Source organism: Ctenopharyngodon idella, chromosome 9 (assembly GCF_019924925.1).
Source record: "Ctenopharyngodon idella isolate HZGC_01 chromosome 9, HZGC01, whole genome shotgun sequence".
NCBI lineage: Eukaryota > Metazoa > Chordata > Actinopteri > Cypriniformes > Xenocyprididae > Ctenopharyngodon > Ctenopharyngodon idella.
The window spans coordinates 31924686-31947268 of record NC_067228.1 but is presented as its reverse complement, the minus strand read 5'-3'; the positions used below and the strand labels follow the sequence as shown (position 1 = coordinate 31947268).

The following is a 22583-nucleotide window of genomic DNA, read 5'->3' as shown; positions in this document are numbered from 1 at the left end:
TACACGGTTGCTGTGTAATACCATTGTTTAGGCAAAAACTTGAAAGTTTAATACTTTCCAAATGTTACAAAGAGTAAGAAGTGATTCAGATCTTTATGAAAGTGTGTGATTTTGTCCAGAGCACACAGGAGAAGCAGGCGTGTCGGGAGAAGAGCATGCAGGATCGACTGCGTTTGGGTCATTTCACCACTGTGAGACATGGAGCCTCGTTTACAGAGCAGTGGACGGATGGATACGCCTTCCAGAACCTTGTCAAGTAAGATTGACAGCATAAGGCTAAAGTATACTTCCGTGTTAGCACATATGCTAATACAATCCTCTGTAGCCTACGTATAATTATGCACTATTCTGCATGTGTGAACACAGGTGATCTGTGCACTATGATAACTTGATTCGTATCATCCATTGGTGTGGATGCAAATATAGTTGTTATAGTTGTCTCTATTGTTACCGTTCTTAGTGTGAGCGGGCCTTAAGTCTCTTGTAGATCTGCAGGTCTATTGCAGATTTCACTTGATTACAGAATTTAAGTACAAAATACAAACTGTTTTTATTGTCTGTTTTATGCAGACAGCAGGAATGGATCATTCAACAACGTGAAGAAATCGAGAGACAGAGGAAACTGTTAGCTAAGAGAAAACCACCATCAGCCAGCAGCTCACAGTCGCCCAGCACCAACTCTGAGCCGAAACAACGAAAGACCAAGGCTGTGAACGGTTCCGAGAACGACCCCTTCCTCAAACCCAGCCTTCCACAGCTGTGAGTGATGTGACAAATGACCACAATGTACAACACACAAAACGGCTATCATGTTTTGCATGCATCACTAACATATCTCTGATATAATTTGCCAGAAATGATCCTTAAGCAGATGTACCAAGAATATGCACTACCAGTCAAAAGTTTGGACACATTTAACTGACACGTTTCTGATTATCTTAACTTCTTGATCTAAATAATTCTGTTTAAATGTTTGAAAATAGCTTTGTAGAGAAATATAAATTATTTACATCTGAAGTTTAATTAATTTAAAGCTAAAATATTGTTTATAGTGTATAGATTTATTAGGAGCCAAATGTAAATTTGAAGACAGTTCTTTTGAACAATATGAAAAATAGCTTTATATGTGATTTTCAAACTCTAACCCAGTTACATGTGCAGAGGTTTTTTAAGTCCTGTTCCTCTGATGTTCCTGCAGGCTAACATTAGCTGAGTACCATGAGCAGGAGGAGATCTTCAAACTGAGACTTGGCCATCTCAAAAAGGTCAGTGCATAAGCTCTGTGGCTCCTGTATTATTCAGATCCTCTTGCATTTCAGAACATGTTAAAACATTTGAAAAAGAAAAGATGTTTCTTTCTGCAGTGTAAAGACATTAGAAGTCATCTTTTGATGTGCAATTATAAAGGCGCCAGAATTTATTAATTTACTTAAGTTGCTTTTTAATGATAGGGATGAAAAAGAAGTTCCTTCACCATAATATTGTTTGTTTAAAATTGTTCAAAAGTCTGGGGTTGGTAAGATTTTTAATGTTTTTGACAGAAGTCTCCAATGCTCACCAGAACTGCATTTATTTTATATATAAAAAAAGTAATTTTGTGAAATATCACTGTTTAAAATAACTGTTCTATTTGTGTGTATATATATATATATATATATGTGTGTGTGTGTGTGAAGAGTTTGGTTCCAAAACGCTATAAATCCATTTTGATTAATTTGAGTAAAAACGTGTTTTCTTTACCAAGAAAGTGGCAAGATGAAAACCACTATTTTCTGTTTCAAACTTTCACATAGCATCTTTTGGTTATAAAAACATTAAAAATTCAAATCTACATTTTGATTTTAAAAGGTTTATTGGATTTTTTTTTTCCCAAAATGCAATAAATCCATGACACTTTTTTTTCAAAATGCAATTAATCCATCAATATAAAAGTTATTTTTCATACTGAAAATACACAACAAAGTAAGTTGATTCACATATATGACAGCCTCTGAACTTTGCAAATACTAATCTTATATACAGGCATTTGACTAAAAATACATTCAGCCGTCGCTCCCAAAATGAATTCAACGAGTCATCTTGTTAATGATATAAATGAATTATGTCTCTGTTTGTCATTACCGATTAAAGAGTATCTGGCACCACCACACGGTTAGAAAAAACACATTTACAGAGTACATTGGTATTAAAAACGGCTTTTAAAAACCATAATTCAGTTTTGGGGACCGTGACAGAAGTTTGATGCTGTCGTGGAACAAGCAACAGTCGGCATTTTTCCTCCTCCCGACTCGAGTGCCTCTTCTTAATCTCCTCACGTAAATGATTACATTTCGATGACTTACGTTTCTTCTCCACTGCAGAAACCACCACAGGTTCATCAATGCCGTCAAAATTATTCATTTTTCTGTTTTTGTTGATCACAAAGTACAAAGCAGATAAGGAAAACTAGGATGCCGGGTGTATTCAGAGCACCACCAATACTGTTTACAGTGCGTGGAATGGTGCGCTGTGATTGGTTGAGCGGATGTATCACATTCTGCAGAGAAGGGAGACTGGCGTTTGTTGCGTTTTGGAAAGAAAGGGAGAAAACATGACAGAATGACACGACAGATATCGCATTTTGCGCAAAATTAATAAATGACTTTTCAATACCGACCAGATACAATACTGATTTTGGCGGAAACTCAATTTTTTTTTTAAAATGGCGTTTATCGCGTTTTGGAACCAAACTCTTCACACACATATATATATATATATATATATATATATATATATATATATATATATATATATATATATATATAATATAATATAATATAACGCACCGATCAGGCATAATATTATGACCACTGACAGGTGAAGTGAATAACACTGATTATCTCTTCATCACGGCACCTGTTAGTGGGTGGGATATATTAGGCAGCAAGTGAACATTTTGTCCTCAAAGTTGATGTGTTAGAAGCAGGAAAAATGGGCAAGTGTAAAGATTTGAGCAAGTTTGACAAGGGCCAAATTGTGATGGCTAGACGACTGGGTCAGAGCATCTCCAAAACTGCAGCTCTTGTGGGGTGTTCCCGGTCTGCAGTGGCCAGTATCTATCAAAAGTGGTCCAAGGAAGGAACAGTGGTGAACCGTCAACAGGGTCATGGGCGGCCAAGGCTCATTGATGCACGTGGGGAGCGAAGGCTGGCCCGTGTGGTCCGATCCAACAGACAAGCTACTGTAGCTCAGATTGCTCAAGAAGTTAATGCTGGATCTGATAGAAAGGTGTCAGAATACACAGTGCATCGCAGTTTGTTGCGTATGGGGCTGCATAGCCGCAGACCAGTCAGGGTGCCCATGCTGACCCCTGTCCATTGCCAAAAGTGCCAACAGTGGGCACGTGAGCATCAGAACTGGAATACGGAGCAATGGAAGAAGGTGGTCTGGTCTAATGAATCACATTTTCTTTTACATCCCGTGGTTGTCCGGGTGTGTGTGTGTCACTTACCTGGGGAACACTTGGCACCAGGATGCACTATGGGAAGAAGGCAAGCCGGCGGAGGCAGTGTGATGCTTTGGGCAATGTTCTTCTGGGAAACCTTAGGTCCTGCCATCCGTGTGGATGTTACGTTGACACGTACCACCTACCTAAGCATTGTTGCAGACCATGTACACCCTTTCATGGAAACTGTATTCCCTGGTGGCTGTGGCCTCTTTCAGCACAACATTTAGTTTGAGGTGTTGACTTGGCCTCCAAATTCCCCAGATCTCAATCCAATTGAGCATCTGTGGGATGTGCTGAACAAACAAGTCTGATCCATGGAGGCTCCACCTCACAACTTACAGGACTTAAAGGATCTGCTGCCAACATCTTGGTGCCAAGATACCTTAGCACACCTTCAGGGGTCTAGTGGAATCCATGCCTCGATGGGTCATATATGGGTCATGGCTATATAAAATATATTTTAAAATGTAATTTATTCCTGTAATCAAAGCTGAATTTTCAGCATCATTACTCCAGTATTCAGTGTGGCATGATCCTTTAGAAATCATTCTAATGCTGATTTGATGCTGATGAAACATTTGACAACCTATAGAAACAAATGACATCAAATGACTTTTTTATATTTATGTATGTTTTTGTTTTATTCATCCATTTGTGTATTTGTAGGAGGAGGCAGAGATTCAGGCAGAGCTGGAGAGGTTGGAGAGGGTGCGAAATCTTCACATCCGAGAGTTGAAAAGAATAAACAATGAGGACAGCTCACAGTATGTACCGGCACTGATGACATCAGCCTCTGATCTCTTGTTTCCTTCTATTTTGTGTCATTTGAACTGGACATGGACTCCTCATTAACAGCAGTTTTATGAGTTTACTGACTGTAAAGGGCCCATATTCTACACTTTTGTAGCATTTTATAAAATGTCGTCTATTTATTTTTGTCGAAAACATCAATTAGTTTTACATGATTATTTTCCACCCATCATCACTTTTCCTCCTGTTTCTCTTCCTTTTTTTTTTTTTTTTTTTTTTTTTTTAATAAACCTTTCTCAGATTCAAGGACCATCCCACCCTGAATGAACGCTATCTGCTGTTACATCTGCTTGGGCGGGGTGGTTTCAGTGAGGTCTACAAGGTATCTTTACCTCTCATTTATAACAGAGCCTGATACATGCTGACCTTTGAGAAAGAAACGGATCATTTGACTCATCATTCTGCTCTTCAGGCGTTTGACTTAATTGAGCAACGGTACGCTGCTGTGAAGATTCATCAGCTCAACAAAAATTGGAGAGAGGAGAAGAAAGAAAATTACCACAAGTACGTTCCTCCTCTTTGATGCGGTTCAGGGAAATGTTCATGTTTTAAATACATCAGTGGCATGCTGTGCATCACCGCAAGACATAAAGTAGATTTCAGATTATGAATGTGAATGATATACTTTAACTTTATAGACAGGGTTGACATACTTGATTTGATGGAAAGGGAAATACATGTACAACCTTTTCAGTATGTTCAGCCAACAGAAAATTGGAAATATATCTTTCCAAAACATTCTCAATAGACAAAACAGTTCAGAAAACCCCAAAACATTCATTTTTAGAGCCAATTCTCCTTTTTTATGTGCCATTGATATGTGGCAGGCTTACAGGCTCATATTGTTGTGTGGGGACATTGTTATGTAAGGGTGTATTTCCATGCCAATTGGTATTCTGTACAGAACTTGAAATGTCTGGAAATTTAGTCCGTCTGTCTCTCATGACGCTGGTCGCCTGGGTCTCACCTCTGTTGCCCATGGTAACCTGTGCCTCTCTTCTCTGCAGACACGCCTGTCGGGAATACCGAATACATAAACAGTTGGATCATCCCAGAATAGTTAAACTGTATGATTACTTTTCACTGGACACAGACACGTGAGTTCCAGCCATACAAATTTCACCATTCAACTGTCAAAACACATCAATGAGGTGGTCGCAAGTTACATTAAGTTGTCTGTTTCCTGCAGGTTTTGTACGGTTTTGGAATACTGTGAAGGAAATGATCTGGATTTCTACTTGAAACAGCACAAGCTGATGTCTGAGAAAGAAGCTCGCTCTATCGTCATGCAGATCGTTAATGCTTTACGATACCTGAATGAGATCAAGCCACCCATAATACACTATGACCTCAAACCTGGTGAAGACACAATTCTCTTTCTCTTTTCACAGCTCTCTAATGCCCTGTTTCCACCTGGTATTAAGATGCGTTTTGGTCGATCGGATCACAAGTGGACGACACTAAATACAGGTGTAAACAGCGTCTAAAATGTTTTGAGCTTGTCAATTTTCAACCACTTCCAGAGGTAGTCAAAAACGCGTTTGACTGGATTGCTTTCATAGTGTAGACGCTCATGACCTCCTTTTCTCCGCCTATTGACCTAATGCGTAAACATTTTGGGAAGTGTGCTAGCCAGACGGGATTTAAACTTTGTCAGCTGAAGACCTAAATTTGGTTTGAAGACAATAAACGTACCAAGCAGAATGTTCTTACCATTCCTGATTTCTAACATGCACTCACAGCGTTCGGCCGGTCTTGTGACTGTCAGAGCAGAAACGAAAGCTGCTGCTTTCCGTATGTTTTTCCATCGTCTCCAGTCATGTTCATATGCAAATTGTGCAAGCTTATTTTGTCCATTAGGTTAAAAGATCTGAAAAAAATCAGGACAGAAGTGGTTGAAAGTGGACAGAAGAGACAGGTTAAAACACCAGGTGTAAATGGGAATGTCTCTCTCGTCTACTTGTGATCCGATAGATCAAAACGCATCTTAAAACCAGGTGGAAACACGGTGCATCACTCATACAGTATATGCAGACTGCTTGACTTTTTGCCTGTATATCACATGATCCTTCAGAAATCATTCATAGCTAATTTGATGCTCAAGAAACATTTCTAATTATCAATGTTGAAAACTTTTGTGCTGCTTAATATTTTTTTTTCATGATACTTTTTTTTCAGGATTATTTGAAAAATTGAAAGTTTAGAAGAACCAAATTTATTTGAAATAGATTTTTTTTCAGTATCTTTGCTATCAATTTAATGTAGCCTTGCTGAATAAAAGTATTAAAAGTATATATTAAAAAAAAAATCTTACTGACATCAAGCTTTTAAACCATAGCATATGTGAAGGGTATAACAAAGATAATCCAGTATAAGGAATGTATGTTCTTGTGTATTTATTTGTGTGTGTCTGTGGTTGTGTACAGGGAATATTTTACTGGTAGATGGAACTGCATGTGGAGAGATAAAGATCACAGATTTCGGACTGTCTAAAATCATGGACGACGACAACTACGGAGTAGATGGAATGGACTTGACATCACAAGGGGCAGGCACTTACTGGTAACACACTCAAAAATACACTCATATTTTGGCTTTTGCCTGTTAAAGTATGTAGCTCAGTTGTGTCTTGTTGTGGCTGTAAGGTACCTACCCCCTGAGTGTTTTGTGGTGGGTAAAGAGCCTCCAAAGATCTCCAATAAGGTGGACGTCTGGTCTGTCGGGGTCATATTTTTCCAGTGCCTCTATGGAAGAAAGGTGAGGAGCAATTCTCGGAATAAATGGGATAATATTATCAGTACCATTTACAAGATACAGAGTAATAGGGGAATGCCTGTCATTTTCCTCATTTCTAGTACATCTGTAATAACTAGGTCTTGTTATTACAAGATAGCATAACCATGCAAATTTGATTTGTTTTTGTTTTTTAGCCATTTGGCCATAACCAGTCCCAGCAGGACATCCTGCAGGAGAACACCATCCTGAAAGCCACAGAGGTTCAGTTCCCTTCCAAACCTGTTGCCAGCAACGAGGCCAAGGTAATCCGTAATATAATAATCCGTATATAATACTGATTGAAGATTTATGGGTGTTTGACATGACATGACATATCATAGCAGTTTCTGCAGTGACATGCTAAACTTCATCTGAAACAGTGGGTTCTGAACTCCAGTGCCTCCCCCGCTGTCCACAACAATATTCAAAAGCCCAACACTCCTAGTTTCTGTAAATTTAAATTTCAGATTTTATAAGTTGAAAGTTCTTCAGGGTTTCTGCTCTTTTTAACCAATGAATTTCCTTTTCTAGTCTTAAGGATTTTTAAAATGTTTTACACACAATTTTTATATTGTTTAAAAAATGCCCATGGTGTTTCTAAGATTTTATTAATTGACATGATTTTTCTAGGACTAGAAATCACACTTTTAAAAGTAGGAAATCTCCTATATCCAGGTTTTCCAAGAACTGTGTGTATCCTGGTTCTTCAAAGTGGTTGAAGGGGTGAATTTAAAATAAGAAACATTAAAGTTTAGATGTTTTAGCCTATTTTCTGTCTTATTTTAAATCACTTGAGGCCCCCTAGTGAACCCCGGCCACCACAGTTGTTATTAGCTGACATTAATTGAGACCATATGGAATATTTGTGCTTTCAATAATTTCTGTTCACTGAAAAGTGATTTTGAAAATGGTGAGAAATGGTTAGCAGTTACAGCACTTAAAACATCTACTTTCTCTTAAACATAAATGTAAACCTCAAATCTTTATGAAAAAATTTGCATGTCTCTGCTACTTGTCCATTATCCACATACAGTAGTGTTAGATTAGTAAAGCCCCATTCATCAGCCCCGCCAGTGACTCATTGCACGTTGGTAGTGAAGTCGATCATGGCCGTTCCAAGTGTTTTTGGTGTAATATTATTGGTAGGCTGCATGTGTCTTTAAAAATGTGATCACAAATGAGAGATATATATATTTATGGTAAAACTAAGATATTCTAATTTGACTAGGAATTAGTTTTATAAAAAAAAAAAAAGTAACATTCTGCTGTTGGAGAGTGTTATATAAACTACAGCAGTGCTTTAAATCATTAACCAGATCAAAATAAAAATCTTTTGTTGCCCCAATAATCAACATTATGCAGAGAAACTTAATATGAACTGCATCAGTAGTGAACTGCTCATATTGCATCATATAATCAACAATAACGGTCAATGTGTGAATCAAACTTGCTGCGACTGCCGAAATTAAATTTATATCCATGTGTTTGGTTTCAGATACATTATATAGAACTGTGAAATTGCTCATAAACTCTCTGTCCTGTCTTGTCTGCACTCAAATGGGTGAAGTTTGAGCTTCACTGACACATTCTTCACTCCTATTGGATGTTTCTCCCAAAAGTCTTTCCTCATTTGCATAAAATTAAACATTTCTCAACTTTGTGTCACTGGACTTGCCTTCATCCTGTCAGCAACAGTAACTATCACCCATATAGCTGGAATTCACCATTTCTCTGTTGAAAATGAACAGGATCATGTTGCTTTTTCGCTGTTTGTCGCTGCCGATGTGAACTGGGCTTAAAAACAGCATGAAATCAAAATTGACCCTATTTATTTTGTTACCCACATTACTAGTCTTGTGGTAAACAATTAATCTCTGCAAATTAATCCACAAAAACTTATTTTGTCTTCATAATCTTGAATCAAAATCTGAAAGTGTACTTCCCCTCTGGAAAGGCCTCCCAGTTGATTCCCAGAGGGAAAAAAAACAAGCCATGCCCTTAATTTTTCTCATTCAATATTCCAATTGGAAATATGTTAATATTTCACTTGGAAAATGTCACAATACTGAAGTAAACTCGGTTGAAATTTCCTGTTCACACAGACTTTAACAGACAACAGCTGTTTTAATATGTTGTATTGTATATTCAGGGATCCAATGCAGTATGGAAAAGTATGGGGGGGGGGGGAAAGAAAAGAAGAGTATAGAAAATATACACTGATGAGCCAAAGCATTATGACCACCTGCCTAATATGCTTTTGGTCCTTTGTGTGTTGCCAAAAGACCTCTGAAGGTGTCCTATGGTATCTGGCACCAAGACTTTAGCAGCAGATCCTTCAAGCCTTTCCACTACACTTCCAGGTGTACGAGGTGGAGCCATCATGGATCGAACTTGTTGGTCCAGCATATCCCACAGATGCTTAATCAGATTGAGATCTAGGGAATTTGGACGCTAGGGCAACACCTTGAACTCTTCATCATGTTCCACAAACCATTCCTGAACAATGTGTGCAATGTGGCAGGGTGCATTATCCTGTGGAAAGAGGCCACTTCCACCATTGTCATGAACGGGTGCACCTGGTTTCCAACAATGTTTAGTTAGGTGGCACATGTCATATTTATGTCCACGTGAATGGCTGGACCCAGGGTTTCCCAGCAGAACGTTGCCCAGAGCATAACACTCCCTCCATCGGCTTGTCATCGTCCCACAGTGCATCCTGGTGCCAGGACTCGTCAGACCAGGCAACCTTCTTCCATTGCTCCAAGATCCAGTTCTGGTGCTTGTGTGCCCATTGTAGGTGCTTTCGACAGTGGACAGGGGTCATCATAGGTACTCTGATAGATCTACAGCTACACAGAAGAGTGCGAAGCACTGTGTGTTGTGACACATTCCTCCCATAACCATCATTTAAAATTTTGTGTGACTTGTACCACAGTAGACCTTCTGTTGCCTCAGATCAGACGGGATAGCCTTCGTTGCCCTCATGCATCGATGAGCCTTGGGCGTCCAACACCCAGTCGCTGGTTTGTGGTTTGTCCCTCCTCGGACCACTGTCGGTAAATTCTCAGCACAAGCCAAGCCGTTTCAGAGATACTCTGACAAGGGCCAAATTTTTATGGCAAGGCAACTGGGTCAAAGTCACTCAGATCTTTATTGCTGCCCATTTCTCCTGCATCCAACAGATTGATTACAAGAACTGATTGTTTGCTTACCATCTAATCTACCCAGACCTTAATATGTGGGCTTGTTAGTAGGTGATCAATGATATTTGCTTCACTTGTGTCTGATCATAATGTTTTGGCTCATCAGTGCATGTTTCCAGACTATTGCCCCTGTTCTGATTTCTAAAATATAATTTCTAAAAATAAATGTATCATACGAGCAGAGGGAGCAGTCAGTCAGTGCAGCCAAAAGTTTAGTGATCATTTTACACAACCGAATGAATTCAAGGCACATATTTTCATTAAAAATCTGTCTTTACCACAAGCGAGTCTCTTGAACTTGACTAAATGAATGAGTGTGTGCCTCCATGTCACTCAAAACAGGAACAGATAAGGGAGCGTGCATACCTTGATACAGTATTCCAGCAATTATTTGCCAACATAATAGCATACATAGTTAGAATGTTTACAATTGGATTTTAAACCCATTTATTAGATGTTAAATATGGTCTGAAAAATCTACAAAGAATTTTGTCTGGAAAAGTATGGAATTTTAATGGAAAATGTAAAGGGTCTCTGTGAGAGCTGCTTGTATAATTTTCAAAAATGAATATACAAAGTCACGAGTCAGCCGAGGAGGAGCAAACGTGACTGAAGTTTTCACTGTTAAAGGAATATCATAAATTGCTGAAAACTATGTGACATACTAGTGTGTTTGACAAACCCTTTAATTGCTGTTGTGGCAAAGTCTCAAATTTTGATAATCAAAGGATATTTTCTTAGGCACGCATATTGTACAAAAACTGATGTTCTTCAGTTTTTCCATATGTAATAAATGGCATGTTACTGTTTTCTGTAGGCATTCATCCGCCGGTGTCTAGCCTACAGGAAAGAGGACCGGTTTGATGTGCACCAGCTGGGCAGTGACTCCTACCTGCTGCCTCACATAAGACGGGCCAGTTCATCAGGAACCCTGGCACCAAACTCTGCCTCCTACTGACAACTTGCACTGAGCACTCTGACTGACAGCCCAACTGGCCAGTGTCTGATCTCCCTACCCAAGAGCAGGGCGGGACCATTTCCAGGCAGCCATAAGGAAAAGAAGCTGGCTTCCTCAGCTTGAGGAAGTTCATGTTGAATTATTGTGCTTTTGCAGCAGCGAGATTTGGGTTTACTAAGAAAAGTGTTTCGAAAGAGAATGAAGAAAAATAAAGCATGAATATTTAGACATCTAGAGAATGTCACAATAAAGTCATTGAAGAAAAATAATGCCTTCTGAAGACTCAATAGGGCACAGCTACTGTTAAGTACTTTGAAATGTGACTGTTGTCATTTGGTTTTTCACATGGTTGCCTCCAAGTTCAAAGAGGAGAGACCTGGCAAACCACTATCAATTCCCACGGTCTCTGCTGGGTTTCAGTTAATTAAGGATTTCTTTGAAGAGCCTACATTCAGATTTACTGTAACTGGCGTGCAAAGGTTTCATTCTTCACTCTGTAGTAATGTTATGTGGTACAGACAACAGTGTTAGCTTTCCTTGCTTTGTTCAACTAGCTATGAGAATGTAATTCTAGCATACAGAGAGGCTACTGGCACACTAGGCCCAGGCAGCATACTAATGTTAAATGCACAAAATAACCAAATGTAGATGAATGGCAATGTACAGAATCCTATGCAGGACGAAATAAAAGAATCCCTTCTGGAGAATTCATGTATATTTGTTGTACAGGACCTTAATTTCAGATATTAACTTTCAGCAGATTCATTCTGTACAGAGGTTTAACATTTTGCCCTTTTTTTCTTGTAAATTTGGTTTCCTGGTGTGTTTTTTGATTTTGCTGCTTTGATGTTGCTCTTTTTCAAACCGCTGTAAACTTTGGGTATAAATTGTACAGTCCTGTTAAAAGAATTGCAAATAAATGCCAGGAAGCTCCATTTAGTGCATTGTATTTGGTTTAGTGATGTGAATTGTTGTTCTGACAACAGTCTGTAGCGCCACCCACTGGTCTTCTAAAGTAAAGCTCTATGCATGCATCAAGTCAGAATTTATCAAATGCAAAATACATGTTGGCAATGGCATTTTATTTATGTAAATTTAAAGTCCATTGTTTTCTGTGGGGTAAGATAAGCCAAACCTGTACTTAGTAAATTTTAAAGTGTCCATCATATATCAATCTATACGTAGTGAAAAGGTGTTTTTGTGCTAAAGACATGTTTTTGCATATAATTTTTTATACATGGCAGTTATGTTTGTCATTATGTCAAACATGTTGGTGTCTTAACATAAAAAAAAAAAATCACGATTAGCAAAAACAAAACAAAAAAATGCTATAGGGCACCATATATATAGGGCTTGTCCACACTTCACACTCCAAAATACATTCAGTCATTTCCGCTGTTAAAAGATTCCCTGAACTTGTTGCCCCACCAGTGGGGCTTGATGTCATACTGGAATGTGCCATTAAACAGAATTATGCAAAGAAAACCACATTGAGGGATGCTTAAAGTATGATCAGCCTTGCATAACTCATGGCTGATTTTTAACACATTAGTTTTATTTTTATAGATTGTGTCTTAAACCCTGTTTTCAGATGAGGCTTAAACCTAGCCCCAGACTAAAATGCATGTTTGAGCTGTTTTAACTGAAAGCAACTTGCACTGACATCTTAAAATATGTCAGTGCCAATGTTTTGTCTCAAGATGCACACCATTTTTAAGGCATGTTTATAAAAGCTACCTAAATATCCTAACTGAACTAAGGCCTAATCCTGGCTTAATCTCAACCCTGTTTGTGAAATTGGGCCAAAATAAATTAGTCAAAAATTGCTTAGACAGTACCATATAATAGAGACCAACCAGATACTAGATACACTCTTAATAAAGGTTTAAAAGGGAGACAAATTGTATGTTGGCTTGACAAGGTCTTTTCTTAAAGTGTAAAATAATTGGAAGATTAGGAAATAGATAGTTGGGTGTTCTGGGTAGTTGCTCAAGTGTTGCAATGCTAGGATGTTCTGGGTAACCTTCTGTAATGCCCACATGCAGACATTCCCATCTCTTAAGAAGGCTTAAGTCTCAGTGCTTTTTTTTTTTTTTTTTTTTTTTGCTCTAAACTTGAGGCCCTAAAACTTGTGATTTTTATTTCATCCAAGTAGTTTACATAATATTAATAAATTCTTCTTGATGTAGTAATGATAGACCTACTCTAATAAGCTCAGAGACATTTAGAATTTGATGAAGTGTTTAATAGACAGTGTCTTGGTGCCTTAGATAGTGATATTTTTTTTATTAGGGGTCCAAGCACCAAAGCTTTAATAGAGAATGCGCAGTCGTGTACAGCAATTATGACCAACAGCCAAGGTCAGATTTTTTAAATAATACATTACGGTTTGTTTTTCACCAAACCCTATACTGTACCCCCAAACAGTTGGAATATATACGGAAAGTGTCACATGGTATCATTGTGATACTTTTGCATTGATGCTGGTCGCTATTCACTGCCATAATATGGAGTGCAAACATGGCTTTTTTTTTTTTAAACACTCTCCTTTTGTGGTCCAAAAAGAAAGAAGGAACTACAGCATTAGAACAGCACCAGGGTGATTAAATGATGACTTAAAGACATTGCAAACACTGACATTCATGACATTCGTACAGTGCTCAGCGTAAATGAGTACACCCCCTTTGAAAAGTAACATTTTAAACAATATCTCAATGAACACAAAAACAATTTCCAAAATGTTGACAAGACTAAGTTTAATATAACATCTGTTTAACTTATAACATGAAAGTAAGGTTAATAATATAACTTAGATTACACATTTTTAAATTTTACTCAAATTAGGGTGATGCAAAAATGAGTACACCACACAACAAAACCTACTACATCTAGTACTTTGTATGGCCTCCATGATTTTTAATGACAACACCAAGTCTTCTAGGCATGGAATGAACAAGTTGGCGACATTTTGCAACATCTATCTTTTTCCATTCTACACGAATGACCGCTTTTAGAGACTGGATGCTTGATGGAGAGTGATGCTCAACTTGTCTCTTCAGAATTCCCCATAGGTGTTTGATTGGGTTCAGATCAGGAGCCACTGAATCACTTTCACCCTGTTCTTCTTCAGAAATCCAGCAGTGGCCTTAGATGTTGTTTACGATCATTGTCATGTTGGAAAAGTGCATGACGACCAAGGGCACGGAGTGATGGTAGCACCTTCTCTTTCAGTATAGAGCAGTACATCTGTGAATTCATGATGCCATCAATGAAATGCAGCTCCCCGACACCAGCAGCACTCATGCAGCCCCACATAAGGACACTGCCACCACCATGTTTCACTGTAGGCACCATGCATTTTTCTTTGTATTCCTCACCTTTGCGACGCCAAACAGTTTTGAAGCCATCAGTTCCAAAAACATTTATCTTGGTCTCATCACTCCAGAGTATGGAGTCCCAGTAGTCTTCATCTTTGTCAGCATGGGCCCTGGCAAACTCTAGGTGGGCTTTTTTGTGCCTGGGCTTTAGAAAAGTCTTTTTTCGTGGACGGCACCCATGCATGCCATTCCTCTGCAGTGTACGCCATATTGTGTCACGGGAAATAATCACCCCAGTTTGGCTTTCTACTTCTTTAGATAACTGCAGTGAACGTGCATGCCGATTTTCTTCAACCCTTCTCATCAGAAGACGCTCCTGTCAAGGTGTTAACTTCCGTGGAGGACCTGGATGTCTCTGTGACACCCTTTTATAGTCAACTGTCTGTGTGACACCTGTGTAATGAATAATTAGACTCACCTGTGGTTGAATTCTTGTTAAATTAGACATTTGTGGTCTAAAATTTAGCTTAGCTCCAGAGACTTTCAGTGGGGTGTACTCATTTTTGCATCACCCTAATTTGAGTAAAACTGAAAATTTTGTTCTCTAAGTTATATTATTAACCTTACTTTCATGTTATAAGTTAAACAGATGTTATATACCTGTAAAACTTAGTCTTGTCAACATTTTGGAAATTGTTTTTGTGTTCATTGAGATATTGTTTAAAATGTTACTTTTCAAAGGCAGTGTACTCATTTACGCTGAGCACTGTAGAATTATGTCAACACTTACTCAAGCATGCCGTCAAGTCTAACTAGCAGAGTCTCCACCGTCAGAAGCCTGTAGGAGGACACTTCACGACCTTCCCTGTAGTCCCAGGCAAACAGTTTGGTCCAGCAGCACAGCAAACTCTGGATCGCAGCATTCAGATGAATAAGACCAGACCGCACTTGGCAGACCTAAGAGGAGCTCCATCCTTTCATTTTTGACAAAAGTGGGAAGTGTCCTACCCACTCTCAACCTTTTGCATATTCAGGCGCTGCTCACAGGAGCCAACCAAAGCATCTAGACCAACCTGTTCAAGGAATCTAGACCAACTCTTAAGCATAGGGACATCTATTTCAGGCTTTAAGAGGTAGGGCATCATGTCAGCATCGCCCCAGGGAAAATAAAGGCCAGGGCTTTCATTTCCAGGCTTCAACCCACTGCTTCCTCTTGTTCTCCCTAACAGAGAAATCCAGCCCGTTGGGTCAGGATACGTTAGCACATTGTGGATGCTCCTAATGGCACTGAATTGGCCTAAAAGACCATGGTTCCCAATGTTATTTAGGCTTCTCAAAGGGGAATCTTGGAGCCTTCCCAAGAGACGGGACCTTGTCCTTGAGCTACAGGGAGAGATTTGGCACTCAGACCCAGATCAGCTTTTTGTCAAACGTTACACAGCCTCCTCTCTCATAGTGGAGCAGAGAGGAACACCGCACACACAAACATGTCACCTCACTAAATTTACAAGACATCCATATTCCTTTTATGATTGACAGCTACACCATGACATCATTGACAGCTACATCATGGTCTCCGTGTTGTACAAGACACTAAAAACTTGTGCATGTTATTCTAGAAACCTCCATCCTTAAGTTATGTTGTAATGTGCTCTGAAGGACTTACTGAAAGATGGTGGCTCCAAACACTGTTGCCAGGCTCTCAGATGTCTTGACATTTAATGACTCTCAGTAGCCACACAGGACAGGAAGAACAGCAGGTAACAGGGGACTTTATAATATTCTTCTGGAAGACTGCTTGGGATCGTCCTCAGAGCCTAATTCAGTACTCCCTCTTTGGAATCTGTGAGATAAAGAATTCAAGAAGATTCAGTCAGATTTAATGTTTGCAGCATGTACCCAAGATTTAAACTCATCACCCCAACTTCACTTACCCCTGAATACATTCAGCAGTTGTCTTGTGTGTCTCTGGAATCCGCCAGGCAATCACCAAGCAATTAAATTTTTAATAAATAGGCCAGAGTAGGAATATCCCCACTGTCAAACTCCAGAACCTTTCCTTGATCAAAACTTTTACTCAGAACTTTCACTGAGATCTAATACAAACACATTTTAAAAATAAAATCTCTGCACAGAAGTGAAAAACACTGAGAAACACAGTCAAACGCACTTACACAGTACTCACCATGTTTCTTCACAAAGTCCACTATGGGTGTGAGCACTAGAGGAAGCCCCTGCCTCATCTGTCTGCTCTTCCTCAGACTGATCAGTGGCAAGCTAAACACGGCTTTGTGTTTCCACCTGCACAAGGCAAATGTTCAGAAGAAAAAATATATGGAAGATTCAGTGTGAGAACTGTACTGTTGTCACGGGTGTGTGCAGACAGGAAGACGAAGACACAGAAAAATAAGATTCCAGCATGAACTTTACTAAGAATAATACAACAGGTAGCAATCCAAACAGGCAAGGGTAATACACACCACACATTAACGTGACCAGACACCAGACAGAACACAGGCAGGAACATAAATACACAGTGATGATTGACAAATGACGCACAGCTGTGGTGAATGAGTTAGTGTCCATAGTGACTGATGAGTGGTGGCAAATGAGAACAGGTAACACATGTGACTAACGAAAACAAACAGAAGATCCATAAAATTGAAATTAAACTGAACAGAACATGTAACAACTGTAAATATGAAAATGTGAGTTTACAAAAAGCTTTCTTTGTATAAAAGCTTTTTTTGTTTAGTCAACATTTATTTGTTATAGTGTTTCTCCATATAAAACCAATTTATAGCTGTTGTTTGTTAATTATAATACTTGAACAATGAAAACAAGACAAGTATGCTAATGAATTTCATAAAAATGTTATGAAGTTGTGCTAGTAAGAGCTGTGCTCTCAACTCAAGAGGCACTCTAGCGACTGACACTAGAGACTGCAGTCTTTAGCCTCCTTGTTAGAGCGCCCATCTCCCATGCCGGTGGACCCGGGTTTGAGTCCTGCTGAAGCAGGAGGTTTGAACCAGAGGGGTTATAGAAACAATGGCAGAAGGTTGCCTGGTCTAAAAAATCACATTTTCTTTTAGATCAGGTGCATGGCCGGGCATGTGTGCATTGTTTACCTGGGGAAGAGATGGTGGCAGGATGCACTGTGGGAAGAAGGAAGGCCGGAGGAGGCAGGACTGGGAAACCTTGGGTCCTGGCCTTCATGCTGAGGTTATTTTGACCTGTACACCTACCTAAAAATTGTTGCAGACCCCTTCACCCCTTCATCGCAATGATGTTCCCTGATGGTAGTGGCCTCTTTAAGCAGGATAATGCACACTGCACACATTGTTCAGGAATGGTTTTAGGAACATGACAAAGAGTTCAAGGTGTTGCCTTGGCCTCCATATTCCCCAGAACTTAATCTGATTGAGCATTTATGGGATGTGCTCACAACCTACAGGACTTGAAAGATCTGCTGCTAATGTCATGATGAGAGACCTAAAAGGTCTTGTGGAGTCCATGCCTCGACACATCAGAGTTGTTTTGGCAGCACAAGGGTGACCTACACTATACAGTAGTGGTTTTAGGCGATAGTGGTTTTAGTAGGCAGATGGTTTTAATGTTGTGGTTGATCATTGTGTTTGCGAGTCGTAGGCACAGAAAAAAAAAAAGTGACGAGAAACAAATATAAGACATTTCATTATTGCATAAAATATACTTCTATATAATGTATAAAATTATAACAAGACCTATAATATATAAAATAATAACATATTAATATTTTACATATCAGTCATTTTATTCCCACCACACTGAACAATTTGGTCCTGATTTTATCAGAGAAAAATCACATCTGTGAAACTTATAAGCAAACACGAAGTACCCTCTGTGCTTTTGTTATTTCTACTGATTGCTGTTCACGTGAGACCTCACCTGGCCCAGAGCCAGATGAGCCAGGCCTCGTCAGCAAGCCATGCACAACTTCCTCGATCACAACCTAATCAAATTAACAGCGCACCTTTTTCGTCATTTCTTCATTCAACACAGAAGATATTGATTACAACTTCAGCACCATCGGACCGAACCATCAAGAATTTCTCCTGAGACTGCATATCCGGACGCTCCTCAACAGCTAAGGCAATTGCAAGTGTAACAGAGTTGTACATATACATTGTGTGTCTCCACTTGCTGAATATAAATAATAAGAAGTTAAATAATCACACTGGAAGATCATTGGACAGAATAAAGGATAACAGGGCTTCCTATTGGCTGGCTGGTTCTTTTTACTGTGTGTGCCCTCTATTGCACTTATCAGTTTGTGTGTGTAAGGCCAGCGGTAAGTCATGTCATTGAAAGCTCGGTAATTGTCAATTAAATGTGTGATATATTAGCGGCAACAACATATATATTTAATATTGAGAAAAGTATTGGATGCTGAAGAGTGTGAAAAATGTGTTTTATTGTAGCGCCAGCACGAGTTGTCGTATATGCTGGAATGGGCCTACATGAACTCACTCTGTTACTTCTGTTTTCTCAGGTACATGTTTTGATTTTGTAAGAATACATTATTTTGAACCATGGGTTGTATATTTTGAAGTTGTTCAACTCGATTGCACTTATCAGTTTGTGTGTGTAAGGCCAGCGCGCCAGCACGAGTTGTCGTATATGCTGGAATGGGCCTACATGAACTCACTCTGTTACTTCTGTTTTCTCAGTAAATAAATTGATTGGGGCACTATAATTTGAAGAACGAGCTTTATTGAAACACAACGCAAGGAGGAAAAAGAGACCAGTTACACAAGTATCGTACATTTGAACACTAAACAACGATTTAGTATTAAGCTGTTAACCCCTTTTTTAACAAACGTGCTTTATAGTGAGAATCTGATGGTTCTCGTAGCTTGATAAATGACTCTTTTTATACCTCCATTCCTCTGTTATGCTACGGTTTCATTTACTTCCACTTTCTCATTTCCCATGTATGCGTGATTTGTGTATGTGTTTGTTTAGATTAGTTATGTGTTCTTGATTTAGTTAACTAAAACTTTTGTGCACATTCTTGTGAGTTGATTCTGATCTGCTTATAAACCAATGTCAATTTAACGATTATGATGACAGCTAAATGCTAAGAAAGAGTTATTTTTCTGTGGCCATGGAAAATATCCTTTCTGAAGAGTTGATAGATTAATACTGAGTGTTTGCTGGACGAACAGATTAATTGATTGTTATATTAATTCAGCTACATGAAGCTAATTCGATTAACTGATCCAAATATTTATAATGAATTATAATGAGTTATGATTAATTATTCATATTTTTTCTTTTGAACTAATTTGCTACGGCAGCATGTGTTTTTACTGTACATACCATTGAGATAGTTACTTACTTGTTAATTACAAGTTAATTACTTTTGAGCTTTTAATTACTGACCAGCAGACTATCGACCATAAGAAGTGCCCCATTATACAGACTCAAACTCTGGACCAAACAAATAGCTTCTGAAGCCTGTAGATAATCTGTACAGAAATATAAGCATCATATTGCAGAGCCAATAACAAATGCTTGAGGAAATGATGATGCTTTTCAAAGAGGTCCCATTTCAATAATAAATCTTATTTTACATAACTGATTAGGCATGGATAATGATGCAGTAATCATTATGAATGATTGCTGAATGAATAATCAGTCAAGTATGGTTAACAGTATAATTTATAAGGACTGCACAAGACACCCATATGCAGAGGTTAATGTATTAACGTTGTACTGATTACACTGCGTTAGAGAAAGTGATTTAGGAAGGAACAAATAAAGGAGAGAACGACAGGGAAACAAACTGGCAGCAGTGCGACCGATTTTTGTCAATATCATCATTGTTTCAATTGCAGGGTTCAGCACAAAGTGGCTGTCAGTATTTATCAGGTGCAGACAGTGACAGAGAAAATGAATGGGCTAGCAGCTGCAGATTGGACCACTTGAGGGCGCTGGAGCGCCAACTTGAAGAGATGTTGGCTGTTTCTGAAATGGAATATAAGCTTATGGCTTGCTGCATACTGCGCAGTACACAATGATGCCTGCTGTTTTTTAGTAGTAAGTGCCATTATTCCACTATAAACGCTGTAAAAAGTACAGCATTCCTGTCACATGACCTCACCTCACTATAGCATCTGTAATTCAGGGAGTGGCTTTCAGTTATTACAGATTTTCACCTACTGGCTTTTATTATAAGCCATTACCATAATATAATTTTAAATCAAAAAGTCAATTAGCAAAAGGACCAAGTCTCTTTATGTACTACAGATAGCAAATTTTAAAGCACTTCAAATCCAATCTGTGACTCACTAACCTGGTTAACACTACTAACACTAACCAGTAGTAGTGCTGTCTGAGACACAGTGATGGTGTCAGATGGTAATGCCAAGTTACTTTGATATATGTACACCATGATACTGTTTCATGGTATTCACATGATACCCAAAGGGACTTCAGAGAATATCAAAGTACCTATAGGTTATTGTAAAAACAGACATTAATTGTAAAGAGGTTTCACAACAGTCTATTTTGGTTTGGATGGTTATCATATGAAATGGTAAAAGCGTATTTGTGTGCAAGCTGCCTTGTGTATAGGGGGTGTCAAGGCAGAGCAGACGGCTCGTATTTCTCAGTCTACTGCCCATAGTCTGCACAGCACACCTGAGACGTGTGTGTGTGTGTGTGGGAACAGAGCCAAGCTTATTCTTTCCAATGCGGCTCCAAGTTTAATAATGCTTGTAATTGGAATTGATAGGTGAAGAAGAGCTATGCTAAGACTGTGAAGGTAATGTGAGTAAGTGTGAACTCCTTTGGCGGCTTTCCACAAGGTTCCAAAAAGCTTGTCCATTTGGCATTATGGAGAAATAACATTTACAGGTATACCAGTATATTTCAAACAGAAAGAGAACTAGTAGATGAATTTAAAATGAGTTTTGTTGTGTTTAATTAAAGTTATATACAACTACCATTACTCTAAAAAAAAAAAAGAAAAAATCCATAATTTCCCATATAATTTTATGTCCATATTTCATTATCTTGTTATTTCAGCAAACTTTTTTTTTTTACCTTTTTTGCACAATATTAGTTTGAATTGGTTAACAGTGTTTCCATGAGAAATCTGTCATTTTAAAGGGTTAGTTCACCCAAAAATGAAAATTCTGTCATTAATTTAAACATAAATATGTTTAAAGAGGTAAACAATGAGCAAACCTGCTCCCATGGAGGGCTGGAAACACTTCACTGCTGTGATCACTCAGTAAAACTCCTGCTCTGGGTTAATAATGTGAGAAGCGAGGAGTGACAGAGGAGATTGAGTGACAGAGGCTGGATATAAGATGAGACACCGAGTTTCTTTTATCTGCCTTTAGGCAAAACACTTTCATTTACAGCAGAGAGCTTTCTTGAAAAGCTGTCTGAAATCTGCCACAAGAAGCGGTTTGGATAAGGTAATGGTGCGTTTTGTAGTGATTGCATTTCGAATAGTGAGTTGCATTAAATGCTGCAGCTGTGTCACAACATTACATCCAATGGCTGTGAAATTCAAAGATAATCCCTGTGAAATGGGCTGGAACATGGAAATTCAGCAGCTTATGCAGTCTAATGAGTGGTATGGCACAGTCCTGGCTTTTTATGTTACAACGAATGATGATTTTCCACAGTGCTTTGATTCTGTTCCTCATGCTGGACCATGTCTATGAAGGAACTGACCCAATGACACCCCGTTTTCTCTTCAGAGAAAACCATAATAACATAGAACACTGCATTCACTGGAAGTGCCAATCATTTTTAAGGGATGCTCTATTCACTGCTTATGTGGCAAAACCTCAATATTACAAGATGAACATTGATTAAATTAAACTTTTCACTTAATTTCTTGTATGGATAATATAACTTGTAACGAAAAAATGTCATTACATATACAAAACAAAATTCAGAATACTAGCATTTCCACTAGTAGTCTCAGACTTCACCACATATTTATGTGTGAATAGAACAATGTTGTAACACAA

The 22583-nt window shown here is 38.7% G+C and overlaps 1 protein-coding gene across 5 annotated transcripts in view; it reads left to right on the top strand.

Moving 5' to 3' along the window:
- The window catches only part of tlk1a (tousled-like kinase 1a), a 41178-nt gene extending 29010 nt beyond the window's left edge, over window positions 1-12168 (top strand). For all 5 annotated transcript variants that reach the window (XM_051905385.1, XM_051905383.1, XM_051905384.1 and 2 more), the window contains 12 exons: window positions 120-256; window positions 571-759; window positions 1199-1265; window positions 4154-4251; window positions 4538-4619; window positions 4710-4801; window positions 5305-5394; window positions 5487-5656; window positions 6724-6859; window positions 6943-7054; window positions 7228-7335; window positions 11093-12168. In XM_051905385.1, the coding sequence (XP_051761345.1) occupies window positions 120-256; window positions 571-759; window positions 1199-1265; window positions 4154-4251; window positions 4538-4619; window positions 4710-4801; window positions 5305-5394; window positions 5487-5656; window positions 6724-6859; window positions 6943-7054; window positions 7228-7335; window positions 11093-11233 (1422 nt within the window). In that variant the 3' untranslated portion in view covers window positions 11234-12168. The remainder of the gene's footprint in view (window positions 1-119; window positions 257-570; window positions 760-1198; window positions 1266-4153; window positions 4252-4537; window positions 4620-4709; window positions 4802-5304; window positions 5395-5486; window positions 5657-6723; window positions 6860-6942; window positions 7055-7227; window positions 7336-11092) is intronic.
- The last annotated feature ends 10415 nt before the right edge of the window (window positions 12169-22583 follow it).